The 15177-nt window shown below is 38.1% G+C and overlaps 1 protein-coding gene across 2 annotated transcripts; it reads right to left on the reverse strand.

Annotated features, from left to right (window-relative positions):
* Window positions 1-552: 552 nt before the first annotated feature.
* 2mit (leucine-rich repeat-containing protein 2mit) lies at window positions 553-6503 on the reverse strand. 2 transcript variants are annotated; one of them, XM_074087002.1, is made up of 3 exons: window positions 3595-6503; window positions 1571-3311; window positions 553-1530 (listed from the first exon to the last, which is right to left on the reverse strand). In XM_074087002.1, exon 1 carries the CDS (start codon window positions 6182-6184, stop codon window positions 3656-3658), a length of 2529 nt encoding a protein of 842 aa, XP_073943103.1. In that variant the 5' UTR covers window positions 6185-6503; the 3' UTR covers window positions 553-1530; window positions 1571-3311; window positions 3595-3655. The 2 variants fall into 2 exon arrangements, with proteins under 2 accessions (XP_073943103.1, XP_073943102.1); XM_074087001.1 differs by having other exon boundaries at window positions 553-3311.
* Between the last annotated feature and the right edge of the window lie 8674 nt (window positions 6504-15177).

A 15177-nucleotide genomic window follows, 5' to 3' on the forward strand; every position in this document is an offset into this window, starting at 1 on the left:
CCCGAAATCATTAATGAATTTAGGTACTTTTTTTAAATTCACTGTAAAACAACTAGAAAATTTGTTACATCTATTTCTTCTGAGTATGGTAAAATAATAAAATGCGTGCTTGTAATCAATTCAGACGCCCTGCAGGCACATACAGCGCAGCCCGCCCCTTATTTTCTCTGTCAATACAAATATTGAAAAATCATTACGTTGTTTCTCATACACTTGTTTTCTTCTCGGGCGGATACCATTTAACAGATCTTAAAAAACGTATTTCGATTTAGGCCGTCTGTTTTTACGTGATATGAAAAAGACGCTTGTAGGCAATAGGATATATAGGGTATATAGGATAGCTTCATCTGTCATGAAATATATATGCGGACAATAACGAAAGGTCAAGTTAAGAATAAAACTGTCTGGTTAAATATTTAATAACTTATTTTTCTAGTTTTGTTATATTTTTTAAGTCATAATTATTTATTACTTACGACCTAACTTACGACTTATTGTAAAGGAGAATAAAAATGGTAACCTTTTACGATTAAAACATTAAAAGACTTGTACGAAATGCAATTCTATTTATTAATTAAATTTTTAGCTATCTGTTTGTACATCATAAACTACAACTTTACGTAAAAACATATATCTACACATGATTGCCTTTAAACTTTATATATCAAGTTACAACCTTAGTTTCAGAGTGTTGAAATAAATATTTAATTTCAAAGTGAACATTGTATGAAATTACTATTGAACGATTGTATATTGCATTTTTCTAGAGCCGAAACCAATTCTGTACCCCTAGTGTAAGTTTTCGGTTACAAAATACGTCTCGATCGAAAATCTCAATTTGTATGGAAACACGAACATCGCAAACGTTCTGCTAGAGGCTGGGCCAGCCCTGGGTGCTGGGTACTGAAGTCATTAATTTAACTTTTGTCACCATAAACATGTAAGTATAGGTATGTGAACCTCGTTTTTTTTTGTGATTGTCTTAACCCGCGTTTTTCAATTTTATTTATAACAGATTCAGATAATAATACTTTGACATACTTTGTTTTGTTGAACGTATGTAAGTATACAAATTATCCTGTTTGTGTTTAAATATATACATCTAGGGTACCGAGGGAGTACAAATGAAACATCTAAATGTATTGATGACTAGTACTTTAGAAAGCTTAACCGAACGTTAGGTAACGCTCGCTTTGCCGTGCCATTATTTGCATGCCAGGAACATCCGTCTTTTAAGCCTGGTTTGAAAAGAATATAAATATATTTGGCACTGATAAAAAATGACAAATTCTTAAACAAACAAGTGAAATCAGCATGTGAAGTTATCTAATTAATTATAAAATTTATTATTCACTGTACCTATCACTTATTATCTATCATGGGTGGGGGTATTAATTGCAAGCACGAGACATCATTATCGTCATCATCATAATTATATCGACTCAGAAATCAGGCCTTTCTAAAGGTGCACCTCTAAGCCCAACTTTCAACACCTGTATCTTGCCACTCTTGCCAGGTATTGACAGTCACCTTGTGTACACTGCTACCCCATGACCCCATCTAGCCTCACCTTGTGTACACTGCTGCCCCATCTAGCCGTAAGACGTTCTACACTACTTAAGCAAAGTCGCGCTCTTCACTTATACATCACATTTATCCAGTCCTTATTAGAATAATAATTTTTCGTCACCGTCAAATAAATATCAAAGTGAAGATTTTTAACGAATTTTTTTTAACAAGCCTTTATTAATACCAGTCAATACATATCCTTAGTAATATTATAAATGCGAATGTGAGTATGTTTATTTGTTACGCTCTCGCCTTTAAAGTACTCAATCGATCATGATGAATTTTGATGTGAAGTTGAAGATAGATTGAGACCCTGAGAAGAACATGCAATCGTTTTTATATATCCCAGAAAATAGTATAATTCCCACGGGCGCGATAAAAGAATTATTCGCAGACTAAGTCGTGGGACTCGTGGGCAACAAGTTACATGCATAGGTACTTACATGATTGTCACTCAATCGCGCTAAAACGGCTGGAAGGATTTAAATGAAATGTGGTTTGTAGATCCAGCTGGATCTCTGAAATAACACATAGGTAGGCTTCTTTTCGTTCCGATATTTCTATGGAATAAAATCCTAAAACCATAACCGCCAAGTACAGAAACATGACTTTTCACGGGTGTTCTTCATGCATCGTAAATGAAGACCACGATGTAATTTTCGGGAGTTCTCGTGGAACTTTACTTTAAAATACTAGAATTTATAATTTAACTGCCGGATCAAATTGTTTGCCTAAGCGTGCGAAGCCGCGGGTACAGGCTTTAATTAGTGTATAAAAGAAACTTGCAAAGACTAGTTTCACAAAATGATATAGGTAATCAAAGAAAAGCCCTGCTACCAAAAAATCTAAAATATTTCACAATATCCGCATTGTTTCTCTTAAATGCTAATAGGTACAACGTTAACAAGGTGCAAATAAAAGCAAAGGTTTCCTTCCAGCATCACTCCCTACAATATTATGATCCTTCTAAATGCTTTGTTTCCAGATAATCTATTGTTTTATAAGAAGTGAGGAGCTTTATGAGCTGATATATGAACTTCAGATTTTATCAAAATTACAATGATTTTTATTAGAATGAATATCATAATTCATGAAATGCCCTCGTAAGAAAAATGTATTTGCTTTGTGATTAATTATATTATATTTTGGTGCCAACAGTATTAAAAAAAAATAGGTAGGTACTATTACACATTGAGTTAATAAGACATCGGTTAATATTTTAGGTAGATATTTACATTTTTGGCATAAGGGATGGCACTCTTTTTTCTTAGTATTTTATAGACACACACTTTGCATCAACAATTTTAATACAAAACACTAGGTATTTTTTGGCACTACGTCATCCGGGCTTGATCATTTACAAGGTAGCTTAAGTATGTTATTTATTACAATGAAAGGGTTAACAAGGAAGACAAGATCTGCTCTATGTTAATGTTTATAGCAACATTAATTTATCAATACGTATTCCTTAAAAAATATACTCAAACATCGTAGGCATACTTATTCATCTATCGATTTGAAGACAAACAAACCCGATCACAATGCTACGATTTTACACAAAAATACATTATCTCTATGTCCTAGTTTCTTTATGACTCAACGAAACAAACTATTTACACTTCAGACACAATTGCAAGCATCACTGCTTGTTCCAACTATTTGTACTTATTTCATAAAAAAATATGTACGTCCAATTATATCACAAAACACCTCCCGTGCCGCGTGCAGCCGACCGCTCCGAACTGAAACAAAGAACGCGTTATCTTCCGCGCTCACCTCACCGCTACAACCTCCACTTCGGCGATATGTTCCAACAACAGTTTTTGTTCTACTTTACGTTACTGATTCACGAAAATAATGTCGACGCGACATTATACGTTATACTTATCCTCGGAAAACAAATCTTTAGGAATGGAACTCGTTAACTACCAATATCAGTACCTATTTAAATCGTAGAAGGCAATTTGAACGTTATTTATGAGTTATAAGTTAAACGTACGACAAATGATATTCAAATATACTCACACTGGTGCTACGTCAGAAGCGAGTCGTATTCGAAGGGCGTGGGGTCGGCTGCGCGCAGGTGTCACCACAACACTCTGCCAGATATATTCGACACCTCTATTTGGTCCTCAGCTTCTGTCTCCGAAATGGGCACTCGCCTTCTCCTGTATCTTAGGCGAAAACTTATCCAAAGTATCAGAGACATTATTATTAAAACAGACACTGCAGCTGTACCTAAGTATTGGGCGTAGTATGTGTGAGGACTTTTGTAAGGCGAAAACTGTGACTTCACGTTAGCATTAGCAGTGTGATTTTCATCTGAAATGCTAGATGGCATTTGATTATGAGTTATATTTAAAAGATTCGCAGGCTGAGATTCATTTTTCAGCAAGTTCATTTTTAAAACTTTTTTAGCTTCCACTGGCGTATTTAAGCGCTTCCCAGATTTATTATTTTGCCGGATTTCCGGAATGTCATCGTCATTCCCTTTTTTCGAGTCCCGCCATGCCGAAGACAAATTAGGCTCAGTGTCTAAAAATCTTTGGTCTATATTAAATTGATCGTGTAAAAGTTTGTTTTGCTCTAAAACTTTAGATGACTCCCTTGTTTTAATTGCGGTCGATTCATTCAAAAAGTCTGTATATGAGATTTTAAATGCAGTTTTTGTAAGCCATGCGTCTTTTTTCTCATTAGAGTTTGAGCCATTAACATATTTGGTATATTTTACAATTGTTTTGTTTAGTTTCTGACTATAATCATAATTACCTGAATTAAATTTACTCTTGTCGCGTTTTGATGACGCGAAAACTCTCTCTGTTTTATTATTAAGGTAGCCGTAGTATCTCAATAATTTATTTATCATCTCTGTGCTGTATAAATTTACCGGTGGCAAGCTCTCACTTATGGTAAACGTTTCTGGAAACGTACAGTTGTATTTAGTTACTTCTTCTTTGACTTCAGAAGTTGAATAATAGCAAGATTCGCCATTTGATGCTGATTTATTCCAATTCATCCAGTCCTTGAGCCACATTTTAGCGCTACAGTTCATGCTGTTTCCGTGTAATCTTAACGTTTTTAACTGGACCAAATAAAATAATAAGTCATTTCTAATTTCTGAGAGATTGTTCATTCTTAGGTCCAGATACTGTAAATGTGAAAAAGCTGCGAGAGCTGCTGAATCGGCCAAGAGCTGACGCGCTAAGCCCGGGCTCGACTGCAGGTGCAGCATCTGAATGCTCTCCGGGGACGACACGGGGAACGCGCCGTCTTGCGCTGGCACCGACAAGTTCAGATAACACAATCTTAAATCTCGCAGAGACAGCGGCCCATCAAAAGTGTTAGATGACAGCATTTGTATAGGGTTGTTAGATAAATCCAACATTTCGAGCGATAATAAATCATCAAATACATGATCTTGAATATATCGTATTTCGTTATTTTGCAGCAGCAAAATGCGTAGATTAGGTAGATTTTTAAAGTCGTGGACAGACAAATTCCTTATCAAATTGTTATTGATAGATAAATATTTTAGTTCATCAGGCAGTGATTTGGGTACACACGTAAGAATATTCTTATTGAGGTTGAGAAACAAGAGCATTTCTAATCTTCCCAACGAGTCATCTTCAACGGAAACGATCTTGTTGTCTGAGAAGTCGAGCGACTGCAGCAGCGGGTAACTGTCGAGGTCGCCGCACCGGACGGACGATATTTTGTTTCCGACGAGCGACAAGAAGCGCACGGAGTGGGTGAAGGCCTCGGGCACCTGGTAGAGGCCGGTGCGCGAGGCGTCGATCTGCTGCAGGCGCCGACCCGTGCCCACCAGCAGCTGCGTGTCCAGCTGCGTTATGCCAAGGTGCGGGTTATCCGTCAACAGCAGCCGTGCCAAATTTGGCAGCAACTGCAGAGCCCCTGGAGCCATTTTCTTCAAATTGTTGTGTGACACGTCTAGATGTTGCAACAACCAATTGTTAAAGTAATTTTCATGAATAAACTCAATATTGTTTCTGCTCAAATTGAGGTGCTGAAGATTTTTAAGTGGAGTAAAAACATTAGTTAAGATCGTTAAGTTATTTTTCGATAGGTCCAGCAGCTCTAATTTGGATAATCCATTAAAACTTCCCGGAAGTATGCTAATTATTTCATTTTTGCTTAAAATGAGCTTTAGAAGATACGAAAAGTTGTTAAAGACACCCTTTGTAATGGATTTCAATCGATTACGAGATAAGTCTATTTCTCGTAAATTTCGTGTCTTAATGTTGATCGCTATTTTAGTGAGAGTACTATTTGTGATGGTTAGTGAGAATGTGTCGAGTGTTGGCAAGTCAAAGTCGGCGCTGTTGACGCTGCACCCGCTGCAATAGCGGACAATCACTTCTGATAGCTTTTTGTTTGCGAACTCCTGCCTCCATGTTTGCTCTTCGTCTCCGCAGCACACTGACACGTGGAATACATTCGTATTCTCTTTCAAAGTAACGTTATAGGAACATTTTTGAGATAAAGTTACATTGTTATGACATGTACATTTTTCAGGGCACGTCGAAGCTGACTGATAACTGACTTGCCAAACCGATATAAATACTAATAACAAACACTTTATCGGTGACAAAGCCATTGTTATCCAGTTTGTTCTTAGGTCTATGCTGGATTAAAAACCAGGTGGCATTTCGATTGGCATAACGGAGGTACACAATCGTGGTTCACAACAGCACTTAAGTTATGTGTTCTACGTATTTGAAACATGTTGTTTGTTCACTGGGCACAGACACTGAGTAGCCGCGATCGCTGGTCGTGAGCCGTCACTTCATCGTCCGGCAGGTCCTGCGCTCACCTAGTGGTCGCGACCGCTACTGTCGGCGGCGGCCGAGTGTTGTGGTGCGAGCGGCGAGCGTGGCGCGGAGAGCGCGGCCGGCGGCACAGCTGGCGCCAGCGGGTCTGCCCGCGAACTGCGAGAAGCAAGGGCGAGAGGCGCGGCGCCGGCGCCCTGCCGCCGTCGTAATATCCCTCACAACCTCATTTTTATATAGTCAACTGACTTCCACACCGCCACTATTTATGTCATACTCGGCGCTCCCTAATACGTTATTTTGAGGGGGCAAGTATTTGTAAATGTACGTTATATTTTTCGGTCGTTCTAACTGAGATTGCTCCCAGTTGGGCTGTCTCTGTACGAGAACATGATTTAGACAGTTATTTATTGAGGTTGAATAGTTTATAGCTACTTTTACTTTCGGCGATGCCGTTTTTCATTCAAATATTTTATATACGTGAACCCCTACTAGCATAATAACTTGAAAAAAAGGTAGCTGAACACTACAAAAGCCTTGCTTAGCTTTTTGCGACCAATGTAACGAAACAAATAAATAGAACTTGAAAATTTATTTTGGAGCTAGTCGGAACTCTGTTCAACAATTTTATTTGTCCCGCAGCAAATGGATGGTATTTTCTCTCTTTTGTGCGGAGTAAGAAAACCGATTAAACCGAGGTTGGCGGGAACAAAGTCATAATACCTTTATTGTGGATGTTCTCTTTAACTTGCAAAAAGTCTCCAAGTGCGAAGTAAAAGAAAGGCTCGGAAGGAGCCATACCTTTTTATTCAACCCTTTATGCTGTTTCGAACATCTTTACTGAAACGTTCGACTAGCATTTTCATGAATTGCTCCCACAAGGCTCTCCGGAAGGTCTCTTTATTGCGCTCCTTAATTTGGGTTATTTGAACTTTTCTTGTCCTCTCCTGAATGTTTTGGGGCGAAAACATCGTTTCTCAGGCTTGCAGTGTTTGTTGTGGAACCTAATACGTCCGCGAGTATATGGATTCCATCACCATTACTGCGGTTTGTCCCTTATCGTAAGCCTTTGTGGGCTAGCAACAGGAGGCTCTTTGACTTGGCGCTGGCTGACTTTCTCGTGTTTTTCCGCGTTTTCCAGTGGGGGCGTCTTATTGCAATATATTTCCACTGGACTAAAATAGAATAGGTACCATGTGCTGGTTGGCTTATTTACTCTTCCACGGATTTCTTTAGGTGTCTAATTAAATTAATCAATATATTTACACATTTAACTATTTGAATAAAATTACATTTTAATGCGCCAGTTTTTCTTTTGGTGTTTATTAGCAGTTGGGCCTGTGTGACATATGTATTATTTGACGTACAAGAGGAGGTGGGTGGGTTCTGGTTGTTATAACATTTATCGCTGGATGAATGCAAAGGGCCATAAGTCAAAATATCAAAATAACTACCGAGTAATGGTCTGTAATTATTGGACTATAACAGTCTTAGATCATTTAAGACGGGATGCGCCTTTGTGGTACTTTTACCTACAACTTTTTCTGTCAATTTGCCCGGGGAGCGAGGAAACACGTACAGTACATAGGTATAGCACTTCTACGCATTGCCGCACACTCATGGCCAATTTTTTTGCGGTCCTACACATGCCTACCAAAACAAAATCGTGGCACAAACATATAACACGCACACTAATAAACATTTTGTCGTAATCACACTGATTTTTAGACTGACGTCCAAACATACACACACGAACTAGTGATGAGTAAAGACCGAAGATCAATTGAATGGGCATCAAAGAAAAGAAATTGAGGTAATATATTTTTCACCTCAGCACCTCAAACAGGCAGGTTTTGCTCTGAGAAATCAGTGAGCAAAATCGCATTTTGCTCACTCCGTGAGACAAAGTAACTTTTTAATTTTTTTTTTAAATGCTGAGGATCCGATCTCCATAGATTTAGATAGATTTATGATGGCGACTGTACACTATCAGTAGATTAAAACGTAATTACAAAACATAATGCAAACATAATTTTCATGAACATGTTTATTTTATAATTTATAAACAATACATTTTTTTTTCATTTCTTAACACTTCGAAACAAGATAAGTACCTAGCTCGAAATGATGTGACCAGATGACGCTTGATCTTTTAGAAGCCAAAGTATACCCGATCTGCGGCAAAATTTAGTCCATTGGTCTTTAGTTACGGGTTGTTTCGGAAAATGCTGTTAACAATTTATTCCAAAAAAAGCTGTAAATTAAAGGTAAAATTAATCGCAGGATAAACTTCATTCACTTCGTTCGCTCATATTATTCTGTCATTTACGTTATAAATTAAATCTGTTATATTAACGTTCTGGTAGCGTAAATTGATCATTAAATTACTTACATGTGATAACGCTAGACTTTGTTGACCTGATCTTATGATTTTAATCATAAAATTAGTAATGACCGCGATAGTTATCCACGAGTCACTGTACAAGAGACCATTTTCTACGAGCTCCGTTCACCGGTACGTACAATCAAAAATGACAACCTGTCACGTCACGGCCAACTTTGGTTTTTGTAAACGATGACGGTTAAAGTGCCCATGTAGCATGGCAGAATGGAAATATGTGTAAAGGCTCATCCTGTCTTAAATTATCTAAGGTAACAGTCCATTACTAGATATTTTATTTATTATTTTTACTTATGTCACTTTTGCATTCACCCAGCGATATGTGTCGCACAGACGTAGCTGTGGTGGACGGTTTAAGCGGGGAAGCAAGAAGGTAAAGTAGTTCAGTTAGCTGACAAGTACCTTCGCAAAATAGCGCCTGAATTAAACAATTAATTAATTGTAGTGATATTATAGGTAGTAGGTACTACAGACTTTAAAAACAGAAATTAACACAATGATTTTATTCCTATTATGAATGTGCAAATTACAGCCGTGGGCTAAGGAATAATTTTACCCCCCTAAAACATCACTGCCTTATTTTTTTTCTGATATAGGAAAGTCATACATAAAAATGGAAAAGCACTTACTTGTTGCTTGATTTACAATCTTCAACAATTTTTGTAAATTTATTTAATCATTTCTATGTATACGATATCATTTCATACAGCGTCAATTATTTTTAAGCTCTGGCATACACTGTGAATAGTCTCTGTACTCGTTTCTGAGAGCACCTTTCCCGAATACATTTATATAAGTGACCCGCAGCTTCGAGGTCGAGAGATAAATCATAGTGAGGAAATAGCGGGTTTTCACATAGGCGCGTAACCGGAGAGAAAAGGTGAACCCGCGATTTTACTGCGGCTTTGCAGGAGTAACGAGGTGTACTAAAGAAAGGTGGACCACGCAGAATCGTAAATTACCTCGGTGTAAGAGACAATGTAATAAAGTAACCGGCTAAGTTATAGAAAAGGTCTAAATTTAGATTTTATCTCCAGAAACTGTATCTTGAAACCAAGTTCAACGTGTTTTGTATACCTACGTTCGTTTATGGATAGGTACCTACTTATTGGTATTACTGTCCTTCACTACATGTAGCAACTATCTTCCTTTCAACGTACTTACCTCGGCGGCACCCACTGCGAGCCGAGCTAAACGCTCCATTACTATCGCTAGATAGAATAGAAGCGATTAAGTAACAAAATAAACGTGGAACAAACCGAAGCATTAGGCCATTAGCGATGGGTACAGTAAACTGCTCCGTGGAACTAAAAGTAAGGCTACGGTGGAACGAAATCGCTGTCATTAGGGTAACGAGGCCCGGCCGCTGACGCGGCGTGCTGGGGAGGGTCCGAGCAACTCTTTAGTTGCAAGACCTAATGAACCGGCATCCTCTTGGCAGCCTGCCTGCGATGGACCGGCATTGATTGCTGTTGCCTTGTTACCTTTTCCGCTAGAATTAAAAGCTAATTGCTTGATAGGTACAAATGAATCGCGCACTTCGGCAAACTTTTGCAATCAGAAGGTGTATAAACAAATAATAACTTTTTAAGTAAGAAGTACCTAATGTAACCGAAGTCGGTACATTACTTGATTTCTAGTTTCAATCTACCGCAGTTATTTACAAGTTATATGGTAGCTCAAAGTTTGATAGTGAATTCGAAACTTATTTAGTTCTTTCGTTTCTAAGTTTTCCTTTCGATTTTATCATGGTATACGAGTATTTTTTTCTATTTGTTGATTAAATATTAACAATCCGCAAATGGACAAAACTATGATACCAAATTCCGAGAGCGAAGTTAATTAGAGCGTTGCGCGAATCTGTGTGCAAGTAAATCTGTTTACCCATTGTTAATCGTCCTGTCCGGCGGAGACTAACGGGTGAGCCGTGGGAACTGCGAGCCGTAATAAGGGTCGTGGCGTAAAACTTTATTACACGCTCCACCTCGGCCCATGAGGCGGATGCGAAATGACGGCCATTCTCATTAACCTCGCCGCTGCCTCGCTTTGTATCAACGCCGGTTACACTTTTTTTCTCGTAAATAATAACAGCAGCACATTATTGCCGTCCTATTGCCTCAAATAACGGGCGGATTGCGCATACGAATTTATATCATAATGTATGCTGTATACGTCTGCACGTACCTATAACGCGCCTTTTCGTGTTACATTCTACCTATATGTTTGTGTTTATATTTCATCATCATCATTATCATCAGCCTACAGCAGTGCACTGCTGGACATGGGCCTCGTCCATGGCGCGCCACACACAACACTCTGTCTTCAACTCCTTGCATCTATCCACTGCCAGCGACTCTCTTAAGGTCGTCCGTCCGCCGTGCCTCCGGACGCCCTCCACTACGTTTTCTCGTCCGTGGTCTCCATTCGAGGAGGAGGAGGAGAAGGTTTATATTTATTTATACTTAGGCTTATTTCTAACGTTTCAGTTTATTATTTGTTTTCTTGCCATATTTTATCCGTTACTAAATTTAAACCCCCTAACTTTGCAAATTCGTGATTTGTTATTCACTGAGGAATACGAGGTCTGGAATGAAATGATTACGTTTGTAACTCTATTCAATATAATAATAGAGCTTTCTGTGCACAAGTTTATATAGCAACAAAACAAGTAGTAATCATCGTTTGGAGCGGCCCTTCGACCACAAACCGAAATTTGGGATAGAAACAAGCCCAACTCAACCCAAGAGCAGCGTCGGTCAGTAGAATTCCTAAGGTTCGACACTTTAATCAATCACACTAGCTGTGGTTCAAAATGCAGGTCGGTACACACTCCTTGAAATATGAGAGCTCGCCCCGGGGAACTAATGTTTTATATTCTGTCGTTGTATTGACAGTCATGACTTATTGCCCGACAGATTGCGAGCCTCGTCTCCAACTAAAACGGGGCTAACAGTATTCTGCGAACCTTTTTCAATCGGCCATCGGTAGGATCTTTTGCGTAGAGAACATGACTCTAAAAATCTGCTGATAAAACTGCCAACTGAATTTAGTTTATGGTATTTCGGTAGATCGATGAATCCACTGCAGTGATTTATAGCTAATTTATTTATCGGCTTATTTCCTTAACAAGGTTAGGCTAAGTAACGTTACAATCGTAAATTGTAGGTTTATATGTCCAAGGAATACGTAGGTACCTACATATCTTACTTATCCATTATGTAAATTCTTTGCAATCTTCGTAGCAAGAGACAATATTATTATGTGCATGTGCTGCAATCCGTACCGTTGTCCCTGTAGACATAGCCAACAAAGTTATGTTACCTTAGTACGAGTATCAGAAGTAGCAGAACAAAATTCAAATTATTGCCGAATTATTGTCAAGTGCGTCGGGCCACGCACAGTGTGGGGTTCCAAAAATGGTCTTAGTAAACTTATAATGATTACCAATCTAACGATACCGCGCATTATAAATTTAGACGAGGAAAAAATCATCTCCACTTTAAGGGAGGAACCCTAAATTGTTTTTTATTTTATCACTTTTTAGGCGTGGTTAATATACATTTATGTTAAGATTTGATGGACTATTTCTCGTTAACTAATACTCGTACACTTAATACTAAGAAATATTTGTACTTTAAATCTAAATATTCACGTAGACCACTGGGAAATCCAATTTGTATATAAAACATATAACAAAAAATAAAACCGACTACCTACAAAAAAATATGAAAATATTTTCTACTAACTAGCTTGAAGTTACGAGCAGTTTGACATTAAACTATTGTATCTTAGATAATTTACACTAAAAAGCGTGAAAAAAAAATTATAACAAAAAATTGAACAGACTACAAAAAACCATGAAAATAATTATCTACCAGTCTGAAGTCGGGGTGATCCAGCAGGAGTGGTTGAAGCCCAATATACAGTACGAAGGTGAGGTAGACGACTATAGTTCCACTCCTGCTGAGCCACCGACTTCAAGCTAATAGAAAATTATTTTTTTTTTTGTAGTCGGTTCTTTTTTTTATTCAAAATTTTGTGTATTTCTTACTTTTTAGTGATTTGTTGCCAAAGTAAATCTCACAACGATTCCATTAAGCCCAAACACGGCTTCGTTATATTGCTTTATGACAAAATTCGGTTTTTTTGAAGTCGGTTAATATACAAAAACCTTCTCCTAAATGTAACAAATACTTTTTTATTGGTACAAAGTGGTTCAGCCAAACGCGAGATAATCGCGGACAAACATACAGACATACATACAGGTCAAACTCAGAACCTCCTTTATTCACCTAAAACACCTAAAAAATATCAATAACCTTCATTATATTTATTCAAGACGGCAAATTTGAACAGCCATTTACAACATTTTGAAATCAAAAATAGCACAGAAAATAACAAGATAATTAAGTAGAAATAAACATGAACATGACGTGGTCGCTCATAAATAGTACATTGTTGTAGAGGCTGGAAAGTAAGCAATAGATGAACGAGTTAGTTTCTACTACTAATTCGTACATGAAAACTAGCCAAGTCCAACCTTAGGCTACAATATATTATCCTAAGTTATAAGAAGAAATTATATTTTAAGTTGTTATAAAATAATTTCAGGACTGACCATTGGACTTGGCAAGTTGGCACTTGGCACCCATTTAGATCTCACTTCTTTTGTCGTTAAAGTCCACAATCAAGGCATATATCATAATATTTAACTTGGCTCTCATTTCACATTTATGTTTTGATGGGATATCATTACTTTTTTTGTACAGAAATAATTTAATTTAAAAATTATAATAAAATTATCAAAATTTACTACCTTCTGATTTATTTCTTTATATTCACCCAACTACCTATTTGGATACCAAATTTGAAATTTCTAGGTCATCTGGAATCGGGTTAGAATTTTGATCTATAGGTGAGTCGTGATAAAAATTACGACATTTGGGTGTTAATATATAAATAACCGTTTGAGGTGTGCTTATGAAATTTTGAGCACATATGTATCTCACAAGTTTCAATAAATGAGCCATATTCGACACGTTTATGTGAAACAGTTTTTGAGTTATGAGGGGGTCAAATTGGCTCCAAATGGTTTGGGTAAAATTACACACGGTGCTGCTCGCCAGTACCCTTAGTGTAAGTTTTCGGTTACAAAATACGTCTCGATCGCGTTTGAAAATCTCAATTTATATGGAAACACGAACAGCGCCTCTAGCGGAACGTTTGCAATGTTCGTGCTTCCATACAAATTGAGATTTTAACGCGAACGCGATCGAGACGTATTTTATAACCGAAAACTTACACTAAGCGCACAGTTCTGTTAGCTTGAACTTGGCTTGACACGCTACCGCGTGACTAGATATAAGCAATTTTGTGTACTGGATTTAGGTTATCTGTATCCACATTTTCGAGCAGTGTCGTGAAATAGTACATTATGTCTTGAGGGCGGTAAATAAGGAATTACGAACGAGAGTCTATTAGAAGCCCGAAGTCGAAGACTGAGATCGAAAGATTAAAATGAGTCGATGTTCGTAATTCTAGTACCGTCCGTGCGACATACAATGTTTTTCATCACATTTGCGAGTAAAATTGTATATTTGTAAAAGAAAAACTAATATTTTTCAAAAATTGCCGATACCGCTGATTGCGCTCTTGGCCGCGCTAGTTCCCCGCCGCCCTCCCCCTCCCCCCTCCGCAGCATATGCCCGACGTGCGTGTGCAGCGCGCGCACGGAGCAGCAGCACGCCTAGCAGTAACAAACTCATTTACCGACCTTGGGCTTCATGGCATGAAAATTAGTACGGGCAATGACTCATTTACCGACTACGGGTTTCATGACAAGCACATTAAGGTCGAGGGTTTTATTTGGGGGGTTGCAACCAAGGTAGCCTGCATGGTACGACACTGTTTACGAGCAAGTGTAAATAATATTTTCATGGCTCGAACGCTTAAACGTCACGCATTTAAAAATCACGCACCGCTTCGAAAATGCTGTAAAAATGCATGTGTCACTTTCCGAGGGGATTCATTATTAAAAGCCAGGAGCACTATTAAAGGCGCCGTAAAAACGCCACAGCACTTTTCTTTTTCTATATTTTTTACGGCGCTGGATGCCACCTACATCATAAAAAGTGAAATATTGTGTCTCGGCGCGGATGCCGCGTCCCTTTATGAGATTAGATTGAACTGAAATCCGATAGAAACGTGAACGTTTCGTATCACGCGACGTACCTATTTGATCCGAATAAAATCCTGGCTTAAAAGAGTTGACATGGAACAAGAAAAATATCACGTGCAATTTACTTTACGTAATCAAAGTAAATTACAACAAAGCCTAGACACGTCATTTGGGGCACGTCTCACGTCTTGGTAACTCTACCCCTACTTAAGACCACATCATCACGTTTTATAAATAATATT

This window comes from Choristoneura fumiferana, chromosome 4 (genome assembly GCF_025370935.1).
Source record: "Choristoneura fumiferana chromosome 4, NRCan_CFum_1, whole genome shotgun sequence".
In the NCBI taxonomy this organism is placed as follows: domain Eukaryota; kingdom Metazoa; phylum Arthropoda; class Insecta; order Lepidoptera; family Tortricidae; genus Choristoneura; species Choristoneura fumiferana.